Below are 25,603 nucleotides of genomic sequence, written 5' to 3'. Positions count from 1 at the left end.
CCAAACCTTGTTCCACAATTTCTCAGCCTCCGGAACTGTATGTGTGGCTCTCTGGGAAAGCTGAAGCTGAGCATCCTTAGCTGGCCTCCCCTCCCCCCCCATCCCACACAGCTCTCTTCCGGTCATTCACTGCTGACTTCTTTGTAAAGGGTCATTTAAAAAATCGTATTGGAGACTGAAGTTAAGGAAAGTTCATAAGGTGCTTTTGGATGCAGAGGAAGGAGTACAGGAAACTAGGCTTGCCCTGCAAAGGACCATGGAGGCCAACTGTCATCTTACAGAAAAGGAAACTGAGGTTAAGAAAGAGAAGTGAAGGGATTTCCCTCCGTAGAATGGAAACTCATCAAGAGCAGATTTCCTTCCTTTGACTCCATATCCCCAGACCCTGGCGTGGTCCCAGGCACATCCTAATATTTAATCATTGCTTGGTGATTGATTTGATGGCCCAAGGTATCAGTTAGCAAGTGACAGAGCCAGGATTCGAACTCAGACTCTGGTTCCCAACCCAGAGCTTTTCTGTCCCACCCTAAGGAAACAGAGTACGTGTTTCCTTGCAACAGCAGGAGGCCAGCAACAAGCCCTTCCAGGACGGCTGCAAAGTACTTTGCATTGTGTGCTCCCTTTGGGCCTCCAAGGACTCCTCAACGAGCACTGTGAGGACCAGACTTCCTGGCAGCTTCCAACAGAGCCCCCTGGTGGAGGCTGGTCCTTGGCAGGAAGGCTCTAGCTTCCCCGCCCCCCACAGCTGGCAGCCAAGCCATCAGGGCATCTAGGGGGGGAGGGGGAGGAGCACAGTGAACCTACCTAGGGGTGACCAGCAATTGTGCTCACAAGATTCCTCCTTTAACCAGTCATCCAGCTACATGACTGGGGACTGCTTAAATAAGCTGCTGAGGTCCATTGGCATCTTCCTCTCTGCTGTGAGCTGGTGAGTCTGGAGGGGATCTGGAAGGGCAAGGGGAGGAACCTTTGATTCTGAGCCAAAAAGTTTGGGAAGCTCAGTCCAGGTCCCTGAAATGTCACAAATGGGATCAGGGACAAGGGTCTGCAGAGCTGGGCTGGGCCAGCACCCTGGTGTTCAGCCTTAAAAGCCCTGAAGGATCATCTAGGTTAACCTGCCTTCCCCCTCCCAACCCCATTTTACAGAAGAAGAAACTAAGGCCCATAGAGAGGCAGGGACTTGCCCAAGATCACACAGGCAGTAAATGGCAAGGGTGATATTTGAGCCCCAATCTTCCGGCTCCAGCACCAGGCTCTGGCCCCCAGTTAGGGCCATCTCCCAGTAGAAAAGGGTCCTTTGGCATCCTTCAGGAGAGGTGCCCAGCTGAAAAGTCGGCAACTTTCTTTTTTGTGTGTACTTTGTGACCTGTCCGGGCAGTAATCGGTACCTTGTGGAGTTCCTTGAGGTCGGAGGAGTCTTAACCCTTTTGGAAATCCTGGGGCTGGAGAAAATAAATGAAGAGGACAAAAAGGAGTCCGTCCTACTGCTCCAGACGATTGCCAACTGTGGACGGAAGTACAAGGAGCTCATCTGTGAGAGCTACGGTAGGCAGGTGTACGGCGACTGCTGAGTGAGCTCCAGAAGGGAGTGCGGCCTGCCACCCAAATGCCTATGGGCAGCTGCCCCAGGACACCCCAGCCTGGGAGTCCTGGACCACTGTTCCCCCAGGGACTGCCATGGATGCCCCAGCCCAAGAGCCCTGGGCTGTGGCTCTGAGCTGGCCAGGGCAGTCCCAGCCCAGGAGCCTCGGGCCACGGCTCCCCCAGGGGCTTCCAGGAAAAGCCCAGGGAATCCATCTTTGCTGCTGACACACAAGGCTTGTGCTTCTTCCCACCCACAGGCGTGCGGTCCATTGCAGAATTTATGGCCAAGTCCAAGTGTGAAGACACCCAGAAGGAGGTGCAGATCCTGCTGGACACGTTAGTCCACGGGAACCCCAAGTACCAGAACCAGGTGTACAAAGGCCTGATTGCTCTGATGCCGTGTGCCTCCCCCAAAGCCCAGCAACTGTCGCTTCAGACACTCAGGGTAGCCCAGGTGAGAATGCACCCCAAGTAGCCTGCCAGCTGCCACGTTCTGTAAGTCAAGGGTCTTGCGCTGGCCCACTGGGCCTGGGAGACGACAAGAGAATCCAGAGGCAGAGTGAAAGAGCAGAAGTACCAAGGACTCTTTCTGGGGAAGGAGGTGGCTTGGTGTGGTTGAGGACGACACTAGACTGGACGTCTGGTCCTGGAAAAAGCCACCTCCTCCCTACTAGCTTCCATTTGCTCATATACAAAACGGAGCTGGGAAAGGGGGCAGGCAGGTCTATGGGTCCTCAGAAGGTCTGGGTGTGACCTTGGACGCTTGACCTCTCTGGGTGTCAGTGTGTGACCCACAAAATAGGCAAGGAGAGGAGGAGGGGCAGGAAGTGCTGGATTAGTGGACCCCCAAGAAGTTCTAAATATATATGACCCAATTACATGGTGTAAAATGTGATATATATATGTATGTGAGTATATATTTGTATATATTTGTGCGTATATGTATATATACATGTGTATATATACATATATATATACGTATGTATGTGACCACATCTACATGTGGGGAGGGGCTTAAGAAAATACACATCATGCGATCTTCACTTAGAATATTGGTATGTGTGTGCCATCACCTAAGTAAAAAGGTGGACGAGACAGTTGAATTAACTGGCCTGCAGTATCAATGGTAGCCACCAGGTGGCACTCTACCCAAGCGCCTCTTCAGTAACAATTGAGCACAAGCCAATCTCCTCGCATCCCAGGCTGACAGCCTCAACACATTCCAGTGGTACCCCATCCCTAATGTGGCATCTTAACACTCGGCACTTTCCCTTTTCTCCTAGGTTTCCATCACAAGATGATACTTGGAAAGAGCCTTGCAAACCTTAAATCACCATATAAATATTAGCTATTATTATTATTAGCTAATATAGTCTAGGTCAAATAGTTCAATATGGAGGCAGCTAGGTAGCCCAGTGCATAGAGCGCTGGTCCTGGAGTCTGGAAGTCTCATCTTCATGAGTTCTAATCTGGCCTTGGACACTTCCTAGCTGTGTGACCCTGGGCAAGTCACTTCACTGGAGAAGGAAATGCCAAACCCTTCTAGTATCTTTGCCAAGAAAGTCAGACATGACTCAACAACAAATTTTAATATGAATTTACTCTTTATAATTTTCGTTTGTTATTCTCATCATATGAGATATTTTACTGTCTTAGGCCTCTTCCATTGGCACCCATACATTCAGATATTCAGTGCCTTAATCACATAGACTTAATGACATGAAATTAAAATACAAAAAATGTAAGAAAGTCTCCCTCTAGTTCTGCTCCCTCCTGGATCCATATCTAAGACTAATAAACAGAAACATGGAGAGTGATAGTGTTCATTTCCCCAGTCTCAATCTCAGTTCCAAGGAACACAACAATGTAATAGAAACCAGTGCAAGAGAATTTATAAAAAAGAATAATTTTACCCCTAAACCTGGATTATGGGCAACTAGGTGGCACAGTAGAATGCCTGGCCTGGAGTCAAGAAGCCTCATCTTCATGAGTTCAAATCCAACCTCAGACTTTTACTAGCTGTGTGACCCTGGGCAAGTTACTTAACCCTGTTTGCCTCAGTTTCCTCATTTATAAAGTGATCTGGATAAGGAAACAGCAAATCACTCCAGTATCTCTGGCAAGAAAACCCCAAATGGGGTCACAAAGAGTGAGTGAACAATAAAAACCTGGACTAAATGAAGTAAAAGAGAAAAATCAAGGAGTGAATACAATCTAAGGAGGGAAAAGTTCGCAGGAGCCCAAGGTCGCTGAAAACCATCACTGAATGCAAACTCTAGAAATTATACCTGATAATAAAATGAGTGACAAAAATGGTACCAGTGTCTCCAAATGATTTTGACTGACTGAGTGTAGAAATACTTCACTACCTGCCTACAATAGAGCCTGCATGCCATGACCATTGGCCAGTGAGGACCTTGGGAGAGATGGAGATAATCTACAAATACTTCTGAGAAAAGGAATCAAACATCGTGATGGCAAAAGAGATGACAAAAACATGGAAGGCATGCTAAAAGAAGGTAGAGGCTGACATCAGTAGCTGTCTGATATGTTTGGTGGAATATTTGCACTCCGTATTGTCCAACTAAAGGCCAAAAAAAAGAAACATGAAGAAAGGAACTTGGAAAATAAAATACAAAAAATCCTTGACAACCTTAATTAGCAGTTGGAAGTGAAAACCAAAAATTAAAGTGATACAAGGAGTCAAAACACTGGAAAGAACAAAATAAACAATTCAATACCATTCCAAAATCATACTATAAAGGCTTGAGAAGTAAAGAAATCAGAAGAAGGGGTGGCTAGGTGGCACAGTAAATAGAGCACTGACCCTGGAGTCAGGAGGACCTGAGTTCAAATCCGGTCTCAGACACTTAATACTTACAGGCTGTGTGACCTTGGGCAAATTGCTTAACCCCAATTGCCCTCCAAAAAAGAAGGAAGGAAGGAAGGAAGGAAGGAAGGAAGGAAGGAAGGAAGGAAGGAAAGAAAGAAAGAAAGAAAGAAAGAAAGAAAGAAAGAAAGAAAGAAAGAAAGAAAGAAAGAAAGAAAGAAAGAAAGAAAGAAAGAAAGATAAAGAAAAGAAAGAAAAATTAGAAGACCCCCAAACAGGGAGGAATTACTAATCACTCATATGATGGCAAGAAACCCAATACAACAAAAGGCAAATTGGACCACACATCAGACAAGAAGCTTGCCACCATTATAATAATGAATTTCAGAAAAATTATGTCGTCAGGTGCCTGAAATGTCTACCTTCTCTGTAAAACTGGAAAGCAACAGATCCATACAAGATGTGTAACTATTGACTCAGTGCCTCATGGGGCACATGAATTACTAGTCAGTCATTCAATAAGCATTTATTAATGATTTATGAATTACTAGCATAAGACTTTACTAGCTTCCTCTCTGATACAAGCCTGATTTCTTAATACAAGGCATCACATATTTAGCATTTTTAAAATGTGAATGCCAATGTCCCTACAAATACGGACCAATTATGTGTTTATGTTTTTGCACAAAGCATTCATAGCTTGTATCACCCAAAAAAATAGTACATGTACTTACAAGAAAATAAACTATTGTTAAAAGAGCAAAGAAGTTGTTCCAATAAACCTTGGGGTTATAAAGAGCAAGTCATTATTGATTCGGTGATTATTGAACAAACCACCCCAAAGCCATGTTACTTTTATTGATTCTCACCAGCCCTTTGACTCAGTTTTGCACTCATAGCTTAGGCACAATAGCAAATATAGAAAGCAGACCCCAAACACCGAGAGAATGTTTGTGTTTGACGTGCACATGGAAAACAGTTCTCTACTGACAGTTCATCACCAACACGGTAATATAAAGACCAACTGATATAAAATGTGGCATCTCAAGGACGCTGGAGCTTTAACCTAGCCTTAGCCTAACCTTAAACTCCCTTCTGTCGCTCCTGAATTGGAGCCAAAGATGGCTTTCAAGGCAAAGAGAGAACTGATACCACAACGTCGTGTGAATAACAATGAGATGGTTTCACATCACAGGATCCCACCGAAAACACCTTAAACAGGCCCTCATCTCCTGGAATCTTTCTCCAATGTCATCTGGACTCAGTGAGTATAAAATTCTTAATGTGCAAGAAGGAAGAACAGGGGGTGAAGGCTCTGAGTTGGAAGCTGATGGCCAGAATGAACTAATGGACAAAAGGGATGCTTACAGCGTGTTGGTCTCTGACAAATTAGGCACAAGGCCATAAGTGTAGGTTCAGTGTTGGAAAGAAATGAGATTCAGCAGTAAACAAAAAGAAGTCTGCTTAGCCATAGCCTAGAAAAGTTATTCAGCTGCCACTTTGGGACACACAAGCCAATACCTGAAGTACTGAGAGATGTGCATCCCCCTCATAGCAACCGTAATGGAGAGAGCCCAAGAGCCTTGGAGGTGGCAGTGCCCTCCAGACCATGGTGCTGCCTCCAGTCATCACGGAGGGGAGACTTTACCATGGAGCAGGGCCCCGCTTTCCTTACTAACTTCTGACAGATTGCCACCAACAAGCAGGCAGGCTCAAGGGCCCTGGGAGAGGCAGCCCTCCCTCCTCCCCCCTCCTCCCCCCCCTCCCCCTAGACCAACAGCCATCAACCTCAGAAGATGAATCATGGAAAGTGTTTCTGCATGTGCAGCACCTCCCGTCTCCCCAGCAACTATAGCTATTAAAACTCAGAAAATAAAAGTTCTCATCGCCAATGTCCTTGCCAATGTCAAATGGTTCAACTTCAGAAAATGATGTGATTTTATCAGTAGAAAAGACACTAAAAAAGATGTATTGCCTTCTGCTTTGTGGCAGCACCCTGAGGATCATGGGATCTTTCCACCTGACTTGAGCTTCTTCAAGGGAGGGGTTGTTCTAGTTTTCTGTTTGTATCTCCAGCTCTTAGGATGGTGCTTTGTACATAGTAAACACATAATTGGTGTTTTTTCACTCATTGACTCATTCAACAGGGACATCCTAGGACTTTATGTAAGTAGATGCAGCCTCCCAGTCTCCATATGGAAATATGTCTGGTCAACAGGGCAGGATATGGTGACTCCTTCGGCATCTGCCAAGTCTAAAGGGACCCGACTCCACACTGGGTAGGACTTATGTGCCATCGGGCAACCAGGAACCTATGTTAATATGGCCAAAGGCCACCAGGAAGCTGCATCCACTGGGTACCTTAGCCCCTAAGCTCAGTTAAGTTGTAGGAACAGCTTTGCCACCTTTCAGGTGAAAAACCTATCCTAATCCACATCGATCTGGGGGACCAGTTTGGAGAGGGGGATCCTTGGGAGATAGTGATCTTGTCGAAAAAGAGAAAAGTGAGGCTTTAAATGTTAAGAGACTGATTGACATCCTGAAGTCAAAGCTTAATGGGGAGAACATGTTTAACAAGTATTAAGTACCTACTGTGTGCCAGGTGCTTGAAGGGAGTGCCGATCCCCTATTTGGGGGTCTTACTGTGCTAAACAACACCTCTACAATACCAGTCTTAATGTACATTTTTGGAAAAGTGAAATGGATCTAGGTATACAAACAATGCTTAATGAAGCATGGGCACCTCAAGGTGACTATAAAAAATTAACGTTCCATCAAAAAAGAGGAAGAGAATTGATAGATGTCCTCAAAGTACAGCACAAACAAATCACATTTTATAGAAATACTTTAGGAACAAACAGATGTCACTTCACAAAACAATGGTAAAAGTTGATGAAAGGCATACATTCCCAGTTTTATTGAATGCAGCTTAGCACAGAATTATCCAATTTGAAGAGACCTCTGATCTATACAGTAAAGGAATCCCACCCCAACACACCCAACAGGTGCTCATCCAGCCTCTGCCCAGAGACCTCCAAGGAGGGGGAGCCCACCAACTCTCTAGACAGCCAGGGCTACCTTGGGCAGCTCTCATTGTTAAGGAAGCTTTTTTTCTGACTGGGAGCTGGAATTTGTCACACTCTCCCCAGCCAAGGATTGTGCTAAGTGCTGGGGACACAAAAAAAGAGGCATCTCTTTAATGATACTTTCTAGAATTTTCCTAGGAATTGACAGGCTCACTCATCTAAAGTTTGCAAACTCTCTTGTTTCTTTTTTGGAACTGGGACAACCTTTGCCCTTCTGCAGCCTGATGGTACCTCTTCTAATCTCCATGATCTTTCAAATATCCCTGCCAGGGTGTAATGTAATGCCAAGGAAAGGCAACTTCCCAAGGTTCAAAATACCAGCATAGGTGCTCTCCATTTTATTAAGTGACAAATTAAGAACAGAGAAGGTCAAAACATGACATCATTCAAAATACAGCATTTACTAAGTGTGATTAAATAATCTCCAAGTACTACCCCACCCCAGGACCTTCCATTCATTCAATCAATTACAAAGTCCCTCTTCTAAATACTACTCCACTCCTAGGCTGTACCTTCATTTAGTCCACCACAAAGCTCCTCTTCTCAAATGGAGATTAGTTTCCAATCTAAGTAAAGTACATTCATTTGTTCAACCATAGAACACAAAAAGGTCAAAAGTTTCCCACCCCTGGATCACAATTGAATCTACCCCAGAGTTACAAGTTTAAGCACAGCACTTAATACCCAAATGGAGGTCTTTTCTTCATCTTGACAGGAGGCAAGTTCTCAGCAATCTTAGTTCCTGGGGAGACAAGGCTTAGCAAGGCTACAAGATACTTTGCCAGTCTCTTCATTAATTCATCCTGTCTGCAGAACAGTCCTAGAACCCCTGAAAACATTAGCAAAACCCTCTCCCAGGATTTCTGTAAACATACAGCAAGAAAATCCTTCTTCAGGGCTTCTGAACCAACAGAAAGGTTCCCAGACCCCTGCAACAACAGCACTGCCCTCCACCAGTGGACAGCATTCACTCTCTGTCTGCAGGACAGTCTCAGGAGCTCTTAACCAGTAGCCAGGTTCCAGGACTTCTTCAACAACAGGACTGTCTTTCACCAGTGGACAAATCTGGCAAAACAACATCAAAACAGACAGACAAAGTACCAGCAAAACAGCCATGTCTCCTCAGTCGTTGGCAGCTCCCGGGGCAGGTCTCAAAAGTCCAGGGCGATTCAAAGTGGCCCTCAGCAATCCTCTCAGTCTCTCTCTGCCTCCACGAGGGTGCTGCTTCCAAAAAGTTCTTCTGCCTCTCTCTTGTCTCTCCAAATCTAAGTCACCAGCTCCTCCCAGTTTGTGTCTCTCTTTTCAAGTCAACAAGTCCATCCCATAGGTGGGATTAACAAGCTCTGGGTTTTAACACAATCAATTTGAAAACCAAGCCAATACAGGGGGATCCTTATATTCCATTACTATCACACAGGGATGAAGCGCTTCCATCAGCCCATTCTTTCAGCACCATTGGATGTCACTCATCTGGGCCTGGGGACAAGGTCATACCTCTGTTGTCTCCCCTTCCTTATCTTGGGTACCAACTTTCTTCATCATTTTTGTTCTGTGATTTTAAAAAGTCATTCTCCATTTCAAAGAAAACAGAAGCAAAAATAATAATAGTTAATAGTGAGAATAAGGAATGAAGACGTGTCTGGCCTGGGCCCTTCCCTTAAAATAGAGGCTCTGGGAGGAGCCAGCCAGTACAAGAGTGGAGGGCAGTTCCATCATGAGAAGTCCAGAAGTAGAGTCAACCAGGGGGAGAAAGTTTCTGAGACATGGTAGAGAAAGACTGGATGAGCAAGGGAGAGGGAGGAGGGGAGGTCCCATCAATTCCATGTCACATCTACCTCCCTTACATAGGCTCTCAACAGAGCCTGGGAAACAGTGAAGGTCCAAGAATGGGGTCAAATGGCTCTCCATGGCTTTCCCTCAAGGCCATGGGAATGATCATAATAATAGCTTGTATTTATATGACACTTTAAGGCTTGCAAAGCCTTTTATAAATTTTATCTCATTTGCAGCTGGCTCTGGGAGGTAGGTGCTATCATGCCCATTTTACAGTTGAAAAAATTGAGGCAGTGAAGTGCCCAGGGTCAGACAGATACTAAATGTCTGAAACTGTATTTGAACTCAGGTCTTCCTGGGCTCTATGTACTTTGCCATCCCCAACCTAAGTGAGCTCAGTCAACAAAGTTTACAGGCATCAAAACAAATGAGTGAATCAGGCATATTGGTCTGTAGCAGTGGAGGGGTTGTGATGGCTGTTCAGGATCAGGTCACTGCCAGGAAAAATCGCCAGAGCCCACACAACTAATAATGCTAGCAGTCAGCATTGAGAAAGTGCCTTCTGGTCTGCAAAACATTCTACTCATGTTGGCTCTTTGGATTGTGCAATAAAGTGGTGGAAAGCGGGCGAAGGGTCACATCACCATTCCTTAGGCAGCCGAGGTCTGGGAGAAGGGGATCCAGAGTATGTGCCCTGGGGGTGGGGAGAGAGCCCAAAGCACAGGGCATCCTGCACCTCCTGGAGGGACAGGGTGGGGCTGTTGGGGGGGGGAAACGGGATCCCGATAGGTTCAACAGGGAGTCTGGAAAGAATTCAGCTCAGCCTTTCTTGGAGTTAGAGTTGAGAAAGTTTATTAATAAGCCATTACAGCGGGCAAGAGTCCTTTAGGGGACCTGCGAGTGAGAGGGGTACATGCTTTTACTTTTAAAGGGTAAGGCTGCCATTGTCTGGGCTGACCGGAGGGAAGGGACCTCAATTCATAGATAGTTTAGATAAGATTTGGGCCAAGCCCAAAGGAGACATGAGGGATTAAGTAAGAACAAAGGATTCCCAAGGTGTTGCCTAGGCCTAGTGCTGATAGGGGGAAGGGGCAGAGTCGGAGGTTGGGAAAGGAATTTTACAGATAACAATTTTACAATACAAATTGAGTTACAATTTCACAGACTGGTTTCACAAGCTGGTTTCACAAATTGACCTAGACCCCAGGTACCCCATCAGGGCCTTCTGTGGGGAAGAGCATCTCCATGACAGCTCAGAGAATTGCCCATGGACACGACATGTGGCCCTTGTGAAGGGATCCCTCCTCCTTTGTGTTAGGGGCCACTAGGTGTAATGGGAATATAAATTTGGAAGATCTTCCCTGCCCCTAGGCTAAAGTGCACCTGAAGCCTGGGGTGGGAGGCTTGTTTTTCAGTAAATACTTTTTGATTGGCCAGTGGGTCAATAAGGTTGTTACATTCTCTGAGCCAGGAGAAGGCTATATAAGCCCTGATGTGAGGCTTTGTTTTGGAGGCTCACTTTGAGAAGTGTTCTGTGATTTGATATAGATTCTGGGAAGCCGTTGTCCAGGGCCCACCCCTTTGAAAAACCCAGATGTGGAAACCCAGATGTTGACTGGGTATGGATGTAATGGTTGGACAGTTTGGAAATCTGTCTACTTGATCTGTTTCTGTCTTGATAATTCTTCCTGTATACTTTGAAGTTCGGGGTGCTGACCTTTTCCCCTGAACAAGGTAAACGATATATGTCTGACTGATTAAAGTAAGTTTGTTAACCCATTTTGAGTTGCTTTCCTTTAACAAAGCAGATCCAAGAACCTGTATGGGCAGCCACCCTGAGGACGCTTGGGGTGCTTGCTGCTACACTAGGCATAACTCATACTGTGTGTGTGTGTGTATACATATATATACATTCAGAGGTTTTCCAGAGTCTTCCTGGCTGGGGGCAGTGAGCCGCAGAGAAAAACTGACCCTTCTGGGAGGGTTGGCCCCAAGACTGACCCTGTTCTTTGGGCCCTGGGCCCTGAGTTATGGGAGTCTGGTTTGGTGCTTCCTGGAATGTGACAGAAGGGCTGGACCACTGCCTCCCACCCCTGTCCTACACAGTAGCTAGGAAATATTCCAGAAGTCCCTGCTCCTCCAAAGCCACCACCAGGCTGAATAATACCCTGATTTTTTTCAACTGGCCACCTCCAGCCAGGACTTGAACTAGCCAGAGATGGGAAAGGTCCGTGGGGCTGTCCTGACCTCCAAGGCCAGTCTGGATGCCAGCCCCCACATAGATGTGACTTTGAGTCCCCCTACTATGGGACTGCAGCAGGGCAGGCGTGCTTGTTACCACCTCAGAGTCAGGTAGGTGCCCCCTTCAAACCTGGCACTGATGGAGGGAGAGCTTTTGAACCTGGGTAAGTTGAGGCCAGTCCGTGATATTGGGGATCTGGACCTCAGGCGTGACCCTTGTCCCTTTGCATGGCAGTATGATTGTTAGGATTGTTGGGGTACATGGGATAGTCAGGAGGACTAGCCCTTCTGGTGTGGGGACTTGCTGAGCCCTTTTTAGGGCTGCTTGACCACCTTTGGGGTCCCTCTGACACTCAGCTCTCTCACCTGTGGCTCCAGGAAGCTGTAGCATGGGCAGTGGCCACACCCCAGTAAAACCATCTCAACAGATGGATAAGCCAGTGAGGGTAACCCAGAGGCCTCACACCCATCAGTGAGTTAGAGGGGTGTCTACCCCAAGCATGTGAAGACATCCAGCAGAGTGGGCGGCTTCCCAGGTGGCTGAAGCAGGCACTGTGGAGTGTTTAAGTCTCTGATCCACGCTCAGAAAAAGAAACCAAAATCTAAGGACTCTTTTTTTTTTTTATGCTGGGCAATTTGCAAGGCAATTGGGGTTGAGTGATTTGCCCAAGGCCACACGGCTAGTTAAGTGTCTGAGGTCATATTTGAACTCAGGTCCTCCTGACTCCAGTGCCAGTTCTCTAGTCACTGCACCACTTTGGCACCCCACCTAAGAGTTCTTTAGTCACTCAGGGAAGGCTAAGATTCTTACACTTTTCTCATGACCATGTGAGGGAGGTCTTACTTTCATTGTTCCTCTCATATAACAGATGAGGGAACTGAGGCACAAAGACTTGTCCCAGATGGCACACTGCTTGTAAGAGGTCTGAGGCTTAGATTCCCAGCTTCAGGCCTGTTGTCCTACCTACATCCATCTGTGGGATGTATCAGCGCCCAAAGGGTCTCCCTTTTGTCTTGTTCTGTGTCCCTTCAGGCCATGATGGGGACGGTACACCCCACCATCGTGGACTCTCTACTGGGGGTGCTGCGCACTATGCACCTGGAAGTCCAGTATGAAGGTAGGAGGGCATTGCCCGCCTGCGTGGGTCCTCTTGCAATCTGGTGGGGGGTCACTGAAAGCAGGCTGGAGGGATAGAGGCGGGGGGGCAGCAAGGGCTGGGGACTCCCTGCTGGAAGGGGATCCATTGCTCAGAGCTAACCTGGGAATGCTCAGCAGGTGGAGGAGGGTATGGGAGGACCTGAGGAAGGGAGGGCATAGAGAACGGCCCTTCCTTGCTCCCCAAGATCCCTGAAGGAAGCCAGGCACCTGGGCAGCTCCTTCCCAGGGCTCAACTGATGGACTGAAGCAGGGAGAGGTTAAGTTCAAGGGAAGGGAAAGAGAAAGGAGATCCAGCTCCCCCACCTGCCTGTCCCAGGTATGGCAGAGGCACCTGTCACCACCCACCCTCCCGACAATTGGCTTCATCCAGGGATCCTCAGGATCGAGGAAGGGCCATTCCCCTTGCTCTCAGATGCTCCCCTTCACCTTCCCCCAGCCTCTGACTCTGGGTTCTAGCCCACACCTGCCTAGCCCATTACAAAAAGCCCAACATCCCAGGTTAGCTCAGGATGATGGCTCTCTTCCAGCAGGGCAGGGCCCCCTAAGGGTCCTAGCACGAGGCAAGGCCCCTGCTTGAGACCAGTGTCACAGAAGGCACAAACACTGGGCAGGGCTCAAGAGGCCAGAGGAGGGTGAGCAAGTCCAGTCTGGTAATCAGGGAAGGTTTCACAAAGGTATTTGAACAAAGGATGAGTGAAATTTCAACAGGCAAAGTAAGGCAAGGGAGGGCATTTCATGTCAAGAGAATGGCATGAGCAAAGGTAGGGAGGTGGGAAAGTATAATGCTGAATTTTGGGATATGTATGTACAACGTGGAAATTTATTTTGTCTGACTATACTTATATGGTACAAGGGTTCTGTATTTCTTTTTCTTTCTTTTTTTCAGTGGGTGGAGGGAAGTGGAAGAAAAAAATGCTTGGTAATTGAAAAAGAATTATTATTTTTTTTAAGCAATCGGGGATAAGTAACTTGCTCAAGGTTACATGGCCAGGTGTTTCTGGGTGGGTGCTAAGTGTCTGAGCCCGGATTCAATCCCCAGGTCATCCTGACACTGGGGCCGGTACTCTTACTCGCTGTGCTACCTGGCCGCCCCAAAAAAGAGTTATTTTAAAAAGGAAAAGAACACAAAAGATAGCAATAGAAATACACACATACATGTGTATGTGTGTGTGTGTTGGAGGAGGGAAGGCAGAGCAGTTGGGGTTAAGAGACTTGCCCAAGATCACATGGCTAGTAAGTGTCAAGTGTCTGAGGCTGGATTTGAACTCAGGTCCTCCTGACTCTAGGGTCAGTACTCTATTCACTGTCCCTAGAAATGTATTTTTAAGAAATATCGAACATGATGCTGATCCAGAGGGTAGCATGCCCAAAATTAGGTAAGAGGGGTTATGCTTGCAAAGGTAAGTTGAGGCCAGATTGCAAAGGGCTCCAAATTGCAAGGTAAGGAGATTTTACTTTATCCTGTAGGTAATAGAGAGCCATTGAAAATTCTTGAGCTGGGGGCGGCCAGGTGGCTCAGCGAGTAAGAGTACCAGCTCCAGTGTTGGGACGACCTGGAGATCAAATCCCGGGCTCAGACACTCAGCACCACACCCAGAAATAACTGGCCGTGTAACCTTGAGCAAGTTACTTAACCCCGATTGCTTAAAAATACATTAAAAAAAAAAAGAAAATTCTTGAGCTGGGGATGACATAATGAAAGAAACACTGTGACCTAAGAATCAATAGGGTGCAGTGGCTAATTGAATGTGGGGGTAACGGCGTGAAATTAGGAGGTAGAGCGATGCCAGGAAGGATCAGGACCAAGCCAGGAAATGGCCTAGAGGAGATCTTCCATCAAGCCTCAGTCTACCTCTCTGCAGATTCCCTCCTTTGCCTTAGTTCTGCTCTCTGCAATGTTCAGAACAGAATTCATTCTCTTTTCCCCTAAACCTGCCTCTCTCCAGACTTCCCTATCTCTGTCTCCCCATTTGACAACTGCAGGGGCATCTTCAATGCCTCCCTCCAAATACTCAGTACTCACTAGATCTTTTCTACAACATCCTCGTCACCACCCTCACCCTCCACAATGGAGTCCATCCAATAATTTTCAAAGAGTGGGAGAGACCCCTGATAAGTAGAGGGATCAGAAATGGCTTCCTGGATGGGAATGGGAATAAGCGTACATTAAGCGCCTACTATGTGCCAGGCTTCCCAAACATCATCTCATTTGATCCTCAGTGAAAGGCTGCAAGATAGAAGTTGTCAGGGGCAGCCAGGTGGTGCAGTGAGTAGAGCGCCGGCCCTGGAGTCAGGAGGAGCTGACTTCAAATCTGGCCTCAGACACTTAACACTTCGTGACCTTGGGCAAGTCACTTAATCCCAATTGCCCTGCCTTCCCCCTCCAAAAAGCAAAAAAAAAAAGTGTATGTTGTCATTATTATTTCTAGCTGGGACCTGTATAGCCCCCCCTCAGACACTTGAAGATTGCTCTCGCTTGCCTTGAGCGCACACATAAAATTTCACATTTAGACCTATGGTGTTTCATCTTCTTCGCTCCACCTGGATTTTTTGGGACTCTGATGCCGTTCACCAGTGTGTGAACTCTATCCTTCCCAGCTTGTATCACTCTGTGGTGTGATGAGCTGTTATCCAGCCATGCCTTTATCCAAGTTCTGCACTTAAAAAAAAAAAAAAGTGAACTCGGACCAGGCTGAGCACAGATCCCGAGGGCCCACTACTGGGTGGTCATCTCTTGGCCTCCCCCCCCCCCATCCCCTCTCTGCCATTGTTATGAGCATCTGAAACCACCATCAGAGACCCCAAAGCCCATCAATAGGGAGGCATAGCTCTGGCCCAAATATTCAGAAGTGTCGTGGCAAGCCTATGGCATCATTCCAGGTAAGAATGTAGGACCATCATCTGTGGGGTGCACTGAGATTTTTGGTCCAGTCTCAATGTCCCTGACTTGTTTCCCAGTGAGGTACTGAAATTAAATAAAATGCAAAAAGGGGCACATTCCATACCAAATATTATACCTGTAGGACAGACACCTCCCCTGGTGCTTGCAGAGCTGAGAGGGCCCTTTTCTCTCTCTTTTCCTTCCCTAACACCTTCTAACAGCATTTCCTGAGGCAGCTGCCAACAGGCCAGAATGGGCTATCCTAAGATGATAGCTAAAATGTCCTCCCCTCTGTCAGCAACAGTGCAGCCTAAGGTCAGGCTCAGGGACCATTTTGTCCCTGCTCTGGGTTCTGAGGGCCCTTCCAGTTCTGAGTTTCAGGCCTCCATGAAAATGACATTGCTGAGATCTAGTTTCTCACTTGGTTTCCTCTGTAATGAGGACACAGGGTCTCCCCTGGTTTTCTCTTAAAGATCCCTTGTACTGTGGGTCCCCTTCACACATGGGCCACCGAAGGTGTTTGCTTTTGTTGGCCCACCCAGAGAACGCCCTAGTTCACAGCAAAGGACATGTGAAAAAAAAATGTCCTATAATGTGACAGGGAAAGAGGCAGGCCCACACGTTAACACTCCTCCAGCCTGGGACAGTACAAAGATTGCATGTCGTAGAGAACTATATGGAAGGTTCACACGTAGCCCAGGCCTACACAGAGCAAAGCTACTTGTATCTCGGACACTGCAGAGCCCAGTCCTCATCACAGCACCTCTGCCAGGCCTCCCATCTCCATCTTCTTTCAGGTCACCTCTCCCAGGCACCTTCCGTGGTTTTCTGGTGACTCAGTTGCTCTCTGTTGCCTTTTACTGGCTGTCCATCAGCTATCTGACCTCTTTGGGGACATTGTACAGCTTCTTCTCCACCATCATCCAGTAATCTGTTCATGCTATGCATGTTGGGGGTAGGGGGAAAGAAGGAGAGAGATGTGAGACAGAGAGAGGAAGAGATAGAGACAGAGAGAGGAGAGACAGAGAAGGGGAGAGAGAGAAAGAGAAAGGAGAGGGAGGGAGGGAAATAGCTTTGTTATTTTTCTATAAGCAATCTTTTGGTAGTTTGATTGGTGTGACACTGAAGAAGTAAATTAACTTAGGTCGTAGTATTGTCATTTGCGTTATGTTGACTCAGCCTACTCATGAGCAAGGAATATTTCCGAAGTGATCGTTTCACATTGCAGGATGAGACACACGTTTTTGGACATAGCCAGTTAATGTGGGAATGTATTGTGCCTGACTATGCACATTTGTTACCAGGGTTTTGTTTTTCTTCTTTAACTTGGGGGTGGGGTGGGAGGGAGAAGTAGAATAGGGAGAGGGAGAGAGAGAGAAAGTTATTGAAATGTCTTTTTTTAAATGCCCCAAAAAGAACAGAAGGAAGAATAGACGAGGAGGACAGCTCTGAAAGTTGAATCAGATGGTGAAAGGCAGCCCAGTTCCTGGGACCCAGCCCCCCCTCCCCATGGCAGACCATGAGAGGAACAGGAGCAGGTCTGACACTGGGGTCTTGACGTTTCCCTAGCCTGTCTCCTAAAGGGCTGTAACTCCACACCAATCAATAAACACTCATTAAGTGTCTACTCCGTGCCAGGCACTGGAGATACAAAAAGAGGCAAAAGACCCTCCCTGCCCTCAAGGAGTCAATGGGGGAGACAACACGGAAACAAGTATGTACTAGGCAGGTTGTATAGGATAAATAGGAAATAACTAAGAGGGGAGGTGCTGGAATTAAGAGGGGTTGGGGGAGACTTCCTATAGAAGGTGGGATTTCAAATGGGATTTAAAGGCAGGGAGGTCAAATATCTGAAAGTCTTCAAGGGAAACAGATTTTTTTTTTGCTTTTTGGAGGGGCAGTTGGGGTTAAGTGACTTGCCCAAGGTCACACAGCTAGTGTGTGTGTGTGTGTGTGTGTGTTAAGTGTCTGAGACCAAATTTGAACTCAGGTCCTCCTGACTCCAGGGCAGGTGCTCTATTCACTGGGACACCTAGTTGCCCCAGTAAAACAGATTTAAAAAAAAAAAAAAGGTATTTCCCCTGATCCTCTCAAGAGGAAGGTAATAGTTAACCTAATACCAGCAGCTTAGCTCCCTCTTCCCCTCCCCCCCAAACACTGGTTAAACAAAAGATTATCTTGAATTGTGAATAGGGAGCAAACCCATTTACCCAAACAGATAGTAAAAAGAAGTCAGGAAAGTTACACACATCACACATCTGAACAGACTCAATGGTGAAGAGAGGGAGACAAAAAGTCTGACACAACACAAAAACTAGTCATGTGACCTTGGGCAAGTCACTTAACCCCAATTGCCCTCTAAAAAGCAAAATAAATAAATAACATTTAAAATTAAAATCTGACTGAGCTCAAAGGAAGAGGAAAGGAAGGATCTTCTTCATCTCAGGGGCTGCAGACAATGTTTGTTGTTATTGGTATTCAGTGGCTCGGTCATGTCTAATTCTTTGTGACCCCATGGACCACAGCACACAGGCCCTTCTCTCCTCCACTATCTCCCAGTCTGTCCAAGGATTGTTTCCATGACACTGTCCATCCATCTCATCCTCTGCTGTCTCTTTTTCCTTTTGCCTTCAGTCTTTCCCAATATCAGGGTCTTTTCCAATGAATGGGGGGTGCAGTTTCTTCTACCCATCAGCAGCTCTGGGATCCCCTGAAGACACCCACACTTGCCTCTTGTAACACCCTCCCTCCCCCAGGTCCTCCCACAACCTCGCCACTTAATGTCTGCTCATCATTCTCTCAGCCAATCATCAGTCATTCCACCTCCACTTAGAAAACAAGAAAGTCCTAGGGCCGTCCCAGAAACTGGGCCACGTGGATTTAAAAAGAAAAGCAAATTAGCAGTCCTCTTTTTGAGTGTTGCTTTGCATATGGAAATGCCTGTTTTTATATGTTTTGTTAAATTCAGAATTCTAAAAAGAATTAAGAAAAAAAATAAAAGGAACCAAAAGAAACTATGGGAAATGGTCCAGAATCAGAAGGCCTTCGTTTGAATCAGTCGGTCACTTATCTAAATTTGGGCAAGTCACTCAGTCTTGGAAGGCCCACATCTCCCTAGCAGGCCACCTCTTCCCTCAGCCCTGATAGCCCTTTCTCCTGCCCCACCCCTTCTCTGAACACTTCCTGCCAGGGTCCAAGCTCATTGGTGCCTCCCTGCCGTGGAGCATGGACGTAGGGGTCCTGCACACCATCCCGCTGGGGACATCCAGTCATCGCAGCCCTCAGCGCTTTCTCAGGCCATCAGTTCTGACTGCTCTTCCGCCTTCCCAGTTGTGCTCCCCCAGTTAGCCATTTCACCTGACACTGCCCTCTGCTTTCAAATCCCTCACCCCCTGGCCCACCTCTCTTGGCACCTCCTCTGCTCCTACTTACCTGCTGCTGGGACTGGAAGTCTCATAACCATGCATGTTAGATAGATTACAGATTCGTGTCATCCACCCTCCACTGGGCCCTCACTGCAGCAAGGCAGTCTTTTTATTCCTCCCTAATTCCTTATTTCACCTCCCACAAAAGCTTTTCCAAACCTTCTCATTATCTTGGTATCAAATCCATCGTCCTTGCCCCAAGCGTCTCCCCACTACACCTTCCCTCTCTGGCCAGGGTGACTTTGCTACAGCGTAGGTCTGACAAGTTCACCCCACCTCCTGGCCCCCATCAATGAGCACCAGTGGTTCCCTCTTAATGCCAAGGATCCAATATAAAGCCCTCCATCACCTGGTCCCTTCCTACCTTTCCAGCCAGCCCAAATCCTACTCTGGGATCCAGTGACACCAGCCTCCTGGCTGTGGTTAAAGGGAAATCCCGGTTTGGGCCTCACCCTGAAATTAAAGGCAAATTCAGGAAATAAGACAAAAGGAATTCATTGGCACCCCAAGGCATCAAGCAGTTGGAATGGAACCAGAACCTCTAGCTGCTGGTGATAGGCCCCGGCTGGCGGAGCCCCTTACCCAGAGGCTGAGGGAGGTTGAAACATGGGGGTCGCTCAGACTGACTCTGTCCCAGTGGCTAACTTTGTACACTCTCGCCTTTGGTGCTAACCATACTCAAGGTGCAGCACCTCAGTGGGACCCATACCATTCCTCTGTGGCTCCTGCCAAATCAATCTGAGTAAACATCAGTGGCTGTAAACCAGGGGACTTAAACTTGCAGCAGGAAACAAATGAGTGCTGGCCATGAGTATCACAAGAAAATCATAATCCCATGCTTCCTTCAATGTCATAAAAGTTAAGCAAACTTAGTTAAACAGAGTCATCATCTCCTATATTCTTTGAGGAAACTATTACTATTGAGTCTGACTCTCCATGACCCCATTTGGGGATTTCTTGGCAAAGATATTGGAGTAGAAGCAAACAGGGTTAAGTGACTTGTTCAGGGTCACACAGCTAGTAAGTGGCTGAGGCGAGATTTGAACCCAGGAACATGAGTCTTTCTGACTTCAAGCCCAGTGCTCTGTGCAATATGGTGCCACCTAGCCTCCTGAGGAAGGAAATAAATAGGCCCTGTAGGTAAACCAAATCCAGTTACAGATTAAAACGATTAGTTGAGGTGGAAAGTCAGCACCCTAAACTTCAGAGAAAATCCAAACAGAGAAATAAAGATCAACAGGGTTCTGAGAGCCCTTTACATACATCCCTAGATCAAGGGAGCCTTTACATCTGAGCAGGAGGGGAGTTCTGAACATCCAACTGCTCAGAATATCGGTCAGGGAAACACAAGACTTTTCTCATAAGTGAGCCCCCCAAAGCCAAATACCAATTCAGAGTATGTACACACACTGCTCAGAGCCACAGCCCTCCTGACTCAGTGCCTAATTAGAAATTAGCACAACGTGTGAAAGCTCTCCTCCAGGCAAACTTCCTTATTGGGTTGCACTTGAGGTCTATTAATGGGTGAAGAAGATATTAAATTTTATTAACATTACAAAAGCTTCACTGCCTAGAAGGGTTATTTCTGCTTCTGACCCTGAATCCTTCCACTGTTGGTAAAATTCACTCTAAAACAATACAAAATTCGGAGCACAAACAATCCCCACAAGTCAGCATAAAACTAAGAGAGTTTCCTTTATTTTCTTTTGCCAACAAAGACACAGGCCTCATTCTAGGGAGGCCTTAAGAAAATTAGTTAATAACTCGTAGTCGTTTCTCTCCACGGAAATCTTTAGTAAAAGGCGAAAGATTTATTCAATCTGAAAAGAAACCAGAACATACTTTGAACTTCCCGCCCTGCCCAGCCCAACACCAACAGCCTAGCTTTAGCTGATGGTGAAGAATACTGTCCTGGGAGCTTCCCTCTCTTCTGGGACTTCTCAGGCACAACTTGGCCCTGACAAAGATTCACACCCTCCAACTTTCCCCTCCTCCCCACCTTGGGAGGGTCCAGAGTCAGGAGGCAGCCAGTCCAGAAATCAACATAAAGATACTATCTCCCCATCTCACAGATGAAGAAACTGAGGCCCCAGGAAGAGACTAACAAAAGTGGCAGGTCAGGGTGGCTAGGTGTTGCAGTGAATAGAGCACTGGCCCTAGAGTCAGGAGGACCTGAGTTCAAATATGACCTCAGACACACATACACACACAAAACCTAGCCGTGTGACCTTGGGCAAGTCACTTAACCCCAACTGCCCTCCAAAAAGCAATAATAATAATAAAATAAAAATTTTAAAAGTGGCAGCTCAAAGACAAGATTACTACCAGAAGGCTTAATGTCAGCAGATTAGAGCAGGAACATTGTATTGCTAACTTGGAGGGAAAGCTGAGTTGGCAAGAGTGGGACAGAAAAGGAGCACTTTTCAGAGATTTGGTGGCATTACATTTACTCATCCCTGCCAGAACATTCACAAACCTCAGGATTGGTTTGATGATAAAATGATGAAAATGATGGGGAAATTCAGAAGCTGCTAAACAAAAAACTAGAAACTTTTTTTTTTTTTGCAGAACTAGAAACTCTTTAGAGGCTACTAGCAGGACTGTCTGTAACAATACAGCATTTAACTTCCATTAAAAGTGAAAAGCAGCGCAAGCAAAAAAAACAGTATTGCTCTGTTGTCTCAGAAAATTTCTATTCCCAGCTACTTCTAGAACCAGAGGTCTTTTTGCCCTTAAATACTTGCTAGAAAGCAGACAAACCCACCTATGACAAAAAACTAAGGGGACAACTGGTTGCAAAACCTGCAAAGTGTTCTTTTTTTTCTTGACAGGAAGGTAAGCCTCAAATTAATGAGGCTTCAAAAAATTAGCTAATAACTCATAATTGTTCCTCTCCACGGAAATCTTTAGTAAAAGGCGAAAGATTTATACGATCTGAAGAGAAACCAGAGTATACTTCACAACCCCCGCCCCACCCAGCCCACAACCAACACTCTGGCTTTAGCTGATGGTGACTAATACTGTCCCAGGAGCTTCCCTCCCTTCTAGGACTTCTTAGGGAACTGGTCGGATCAACAAAGACTCTCCCACCAAAAAAAAATATACTTCCAATGTTGCTGCACTGGAGGGAGAAAGATGGGAAAGTCAGGGAGAGGAGTGATCTCCTCGGGAGTTCTCTCTGTGGCGCGAAGTCTTGTGGGTATGCAAAGTAGCACTAACCAATTTTCCACTCCTCCCCACCTTGGGCGGGTCCGGAGTCAGGAGGCAGCCAGTCCTGACCTAAAGAAGCCACTGAACCACTATCTCCCCATCTCACAGATGAAGAAACTGAGGCCCCAGGAAGAGATGAACAAAAGTGGCAGCTCAAAGGCAAGATTACTACCAGAAGGCTTAATGCCAGCAGATTAGAGCAGGAACAGTGTGTTGCTAACTTGGAGGGAAAGCTGAGCCAACATGGTTGGCAACAGTGGGACAGAAAAGGAACAGGCAGCTTTCAGAGATGTGGTGGACGGCACCGCATTTACTCATCCCGGCCAGAACATTCACAAACCTCAGGATTGGTTTGATGAAAATGATGGGGAAATTCAGAAGCTGCTAAATGAGAAACTAGAAACTCCGTAGAACCTACCAGCAGGATCATGCATCTCTAAGAATGTAGTGTTTAACTCCATCAAAAGCAAAGTGCAAGCAGAGTTTAGAGAGATGCAGGATTCTTGGCTCAGTAGGAAGGCAGGTGAACTTTAGTTTCATGCTGATAGCAACAATCCAAAGCACTTTTATGATGCCCTCCCTGAAGGCTATTTATGGGCCACAGACCTGGTGCATCTCAACTATTCAGTGCTAATGGAGCCACATTGGTTAGTGATAAGGACAAGATCCTGGAGAGATGGGCTGAACACTTCCATAGTGTTCTCAACAGACTATCATCAACCAATACTGAAGCCATTGACCATATATCTCAGGTTGAAGTCAATTCCTCTGTAGCCCAACTTCCAACTGAAAAAGAGGTTTGGAATGCCATTAGGCTCCTCTCCTGGGACAAAGCACCTGGTGCTCATTCTCTTCCAGCTGAGAAATTTACAAGGCTGAGGGTCCATTGCTCACATGAAAGCTGACTGAAATCTTCTAGGTTATATAGCAAGAGGTGATTATTCCCCAAAAGATCTAGGATGCCTCCATCGTCCATCTCACAAAGGTGAGGAAATAAATGGTCCCATGACAATGGAGGTGAGGGGCGGGGGAGGGAGCTTGTCCCTCTCTTAGTCTTTGCTGGCCAGATTCTCCCCTTAATAGACTGACCCTTCACCTGGATGTGGTCATCTACCTGAGAGCCAGTGTGGCTTCAGAAAGGGCCAAAGAATGATCTATACGGTGTTTCCTGCCTGACAATTCCAGGACAAATGCCAGGGGCAGAAGAGAGGTCTGTATACAATGTTCTTCAATCTGACCAAGGCCTTTGATACCGTCAGTTGATCAGTATTGTATGTCAGCTTCGTGACAACTTGCCCAGGTTCTGGATAATAAACAAAGCTCTTTACTTTCCCAATCACCACTGGAGTAAAAGCAGGGCTGTGTCCTTGCTCCCATGTTTTTTTAGTATGATGTAAGTTGCCTTCAATGAAGACAAAAACAGCATCAGTCAGCTGCTACGAAGATAAGTGAACTACTTAACCTGAAAGGGCTACAAGCCAAGACTAAAATGGAGGGAGAGTTGATGCATGATTTTCTGTTCACAGATGACTGTGCACTCTGCAGCCTTTGAGGCTGAGATGAAACACAGTATGGATCAATTCTCTTTGCTTGTGCTAATTTTGGCCTAACAATTAGTACGAAGAAAACACAGGCTCTCCACCAGCCAGCTGCCCACTATCCACATAAATTACAGTAAATGCAGAAATGTTAAATGCTGTGGACTTAGCGAAAATACTTTAAAGAGGACTTTGGATCATCCAGGACCTGTCCAGAAAAGGGTGACCTGAATGGGGAGCAAACGGTGTCTGTCCCATGTAACAAATAAGTCAAGGAACTAATCTAACTGGGAGTACTCAGAAAAAAACTTAGATGTCTTCTTTTCTGCTTAGCCTCAAACATGATACATGAGAAAATTCAAAAACTTTTGCTGCTCCAACCCTCGAAACGTCAACGTAATTTCAAGTAAAAGGGCCTTTACAAGAAAAGGCAACAAGAGAAAACCGAGAAATATAGCTACAACAAAACGTTTACAAATTGAGAAATACAACTGCTTTTCATAACGTGAATGCAAGCCTCATTAACATGAAGCCTTAAAAAAATTAATTGACGACTCATAAGCGTTTCTCTCCACGGAAATCTTTAGTAAAAGGCGAAAGATTTATACGATCTGAAGAGAAACCAGAGCATGAACCAAAATTCCCGCCCCGCACACCCCAAGACCAACACCGCAGCTTTAGCTGACGGCGACCATCGCTGTCCGCGGACCTTCCCTCTCTTCCGGGACTCCTCGGGGAGCAGCTCCGCTGGATAAAGACTCTTCTCCCACCCTCGTAAATGCACCCCCAACGTCACTGCATCGGGGGGAGAAGGAGGGGAAAGTCAGGGAGAGGGGTGCTCTCCCCCAGACAGTTGACGCCCCGGCGCACAGCCTTGTGGGTATGCAAAGCAGCACCAAACAACTTTCCCCTCCTTTCCACCTTGGGCGCGTTCTGGCCAGGGCACCCAGTCCGAAGGCAGCCGGTCCAGAATCGGCCCCAGAGACTCAGCTCAACTGCTATCTGCCCATTTCACAGATGAGGAAACCGAGGCCCGGGGAAGACGACAATTGCCTACAAACCCTGGGCCCCATCTGCAGCCTTTTCATCGCGGAAAGCCACCGGCAGCACAGGCTACGTTCAGACCGGCCCTCACCAAGCGCCCTTCCCCCTCCCTCCCTCCAGGTCCTGGGACACGTTCTTCCCAGTGCTTAGAGAACACTAGGGAGGCAGCAAGACGTTGAGCTCCGGGGCCCCCCGCAGACACGTCCGAGTTGGAATGCCCTGAGCCGGTCTCAGCCTCCGTTTCCGCAGCTGTAAAATACGCGTCTTAAGGGCTGTAGAAGAACGGACTGTTCTGAGAAGGATCCGGGCCCACGAACGTCCGCAAACGAAGGTCGTCGGAGCTCTGGCAAGAACCCGCCAGGCCAGAGGAGCTGCAGCTCCCAGGACCCAGCTCTCGTGCTGCCCTAAGAGCCGCTGCAGAGGCCGGGCTGGAGAGGAACGGACTGGCTGACAAGGTCGTTCGGGGGCTTCGCTGGATGTCTCTCGGGCAGTGCTGAGGGGCTCTGTCTGTGTTTGTTCTAGGGGGGGGGCAGGTGAACTCTTTTTTCCCCTCCGTGTCGTGGGTCTAGAGGCCACCAGGTGGCGCGGTGGCTAGAGATCTGTGCCTGGGGACAGAAGAGGGTCCTCCTGGGCAAGTCACTCTACTTCTGTCCTCCCCACCCCCTCCCCCGCCAATGCACCTTTCCTCATCTGTAAAAGGGGGATAACCATAGCACCCACCTGCAGGGTTGCTGTGAGCATCAAACTGAGCTGTTTGTAAAGGGCTTAGCACAGTGCCCCAGCACGTAGTAGGTGCTTGTCTCCTTCCTTCAAAGCAGGCATGGCTCTCTTA

The 25,603-nt window shown here is 47.1% G+C and overlaps 2 protein-coding genes and 3 non-coding genes across 6 annotated transcripts in view; 2 read left to right on the top strand and 3 right to left on the bottom strand.

The window, feature by feature from the left end:
* The window catches only part of LOC138165054 (small ribosomal subunit protein eS8), a 230,036-nt gene that overhangs the window by 159,055 nt on the left and 45,378 nt on the right, over nt 1-25,603 (top strand). The window lies entirely within an intron of this gene.
* Nucleotides 1-25,603, top strand: part of LOC138164851 (armadillo-like helical domain containing protein 1) — a 40,389-nt gene that overhangs the window by 2,268 nt on the left and 12,518 nt on the right. The window contains exons 2-5 of the mRNA XM_069092771.1: nt 860-928; nt 1,379-1,545; nt 1,842-2,038; nt 12,548-12,632. Coding sequence (XP_068948872.1) covers nt 860-928; nt 1,379-1,545; nt 1,842-2,038; nt 12,548-12,632 — 518 coding nt within the window. The remainder of the gene's footprint in view (nt 1-859; nt 929-1,378; nt 1,546-1,841; nt 2,039-12,547; nt 12,633-25,603) is intronic.
* On the bottom strand, nt 20,702-20,819 carry LOC138165105 (U5 spliceosomal RNA). The gene has a single exon (XR_011169261.1). It is a non-coding gene; the product is annotated as a U5 spliceosomal RNA (small nuclear RNA).
* LOC138165115 (U5 spliceosomal RNA) lies at nt 21,818-21,933 on the bottom strand. Its single transcript, XR_011169270.1, has one exon. It is a non-coding gene; the product is annotated as a U5 spliceosomal RNA (small nuclear RNA).
* On the bottom strand, nt 24,242-24,358 carry LOC138165119 (U5 spliceosomal RNA). The gene has a single exon (XR_011169274.1). It is a non-coding gene; the product is annotated as a U5 spliceosomal RNA (small nuclear RNA).

Source organism: Petaurus breviceps, unplaced genomic scaffold (genome assembly GCF_028583685.1).
Source record: "Petaurus breviceps papuanus isolate PSGF00001 unplaced genomic scaffold, PetGlider_PUasm1.0 207, whole genome shotgun sequence".
Classification (NCBI taxonomy): Eukaryota; Metazoa; Chordata; class Mammalia; order Diprotodontia; family Petauridae; genus Petaurus; species Petaurus breviceps.
The sequence above is the reverse complement of the archived record's forward strand: the minus strand, read 5'-3'. Positions and strand labels throughout refer to the sequence as shown.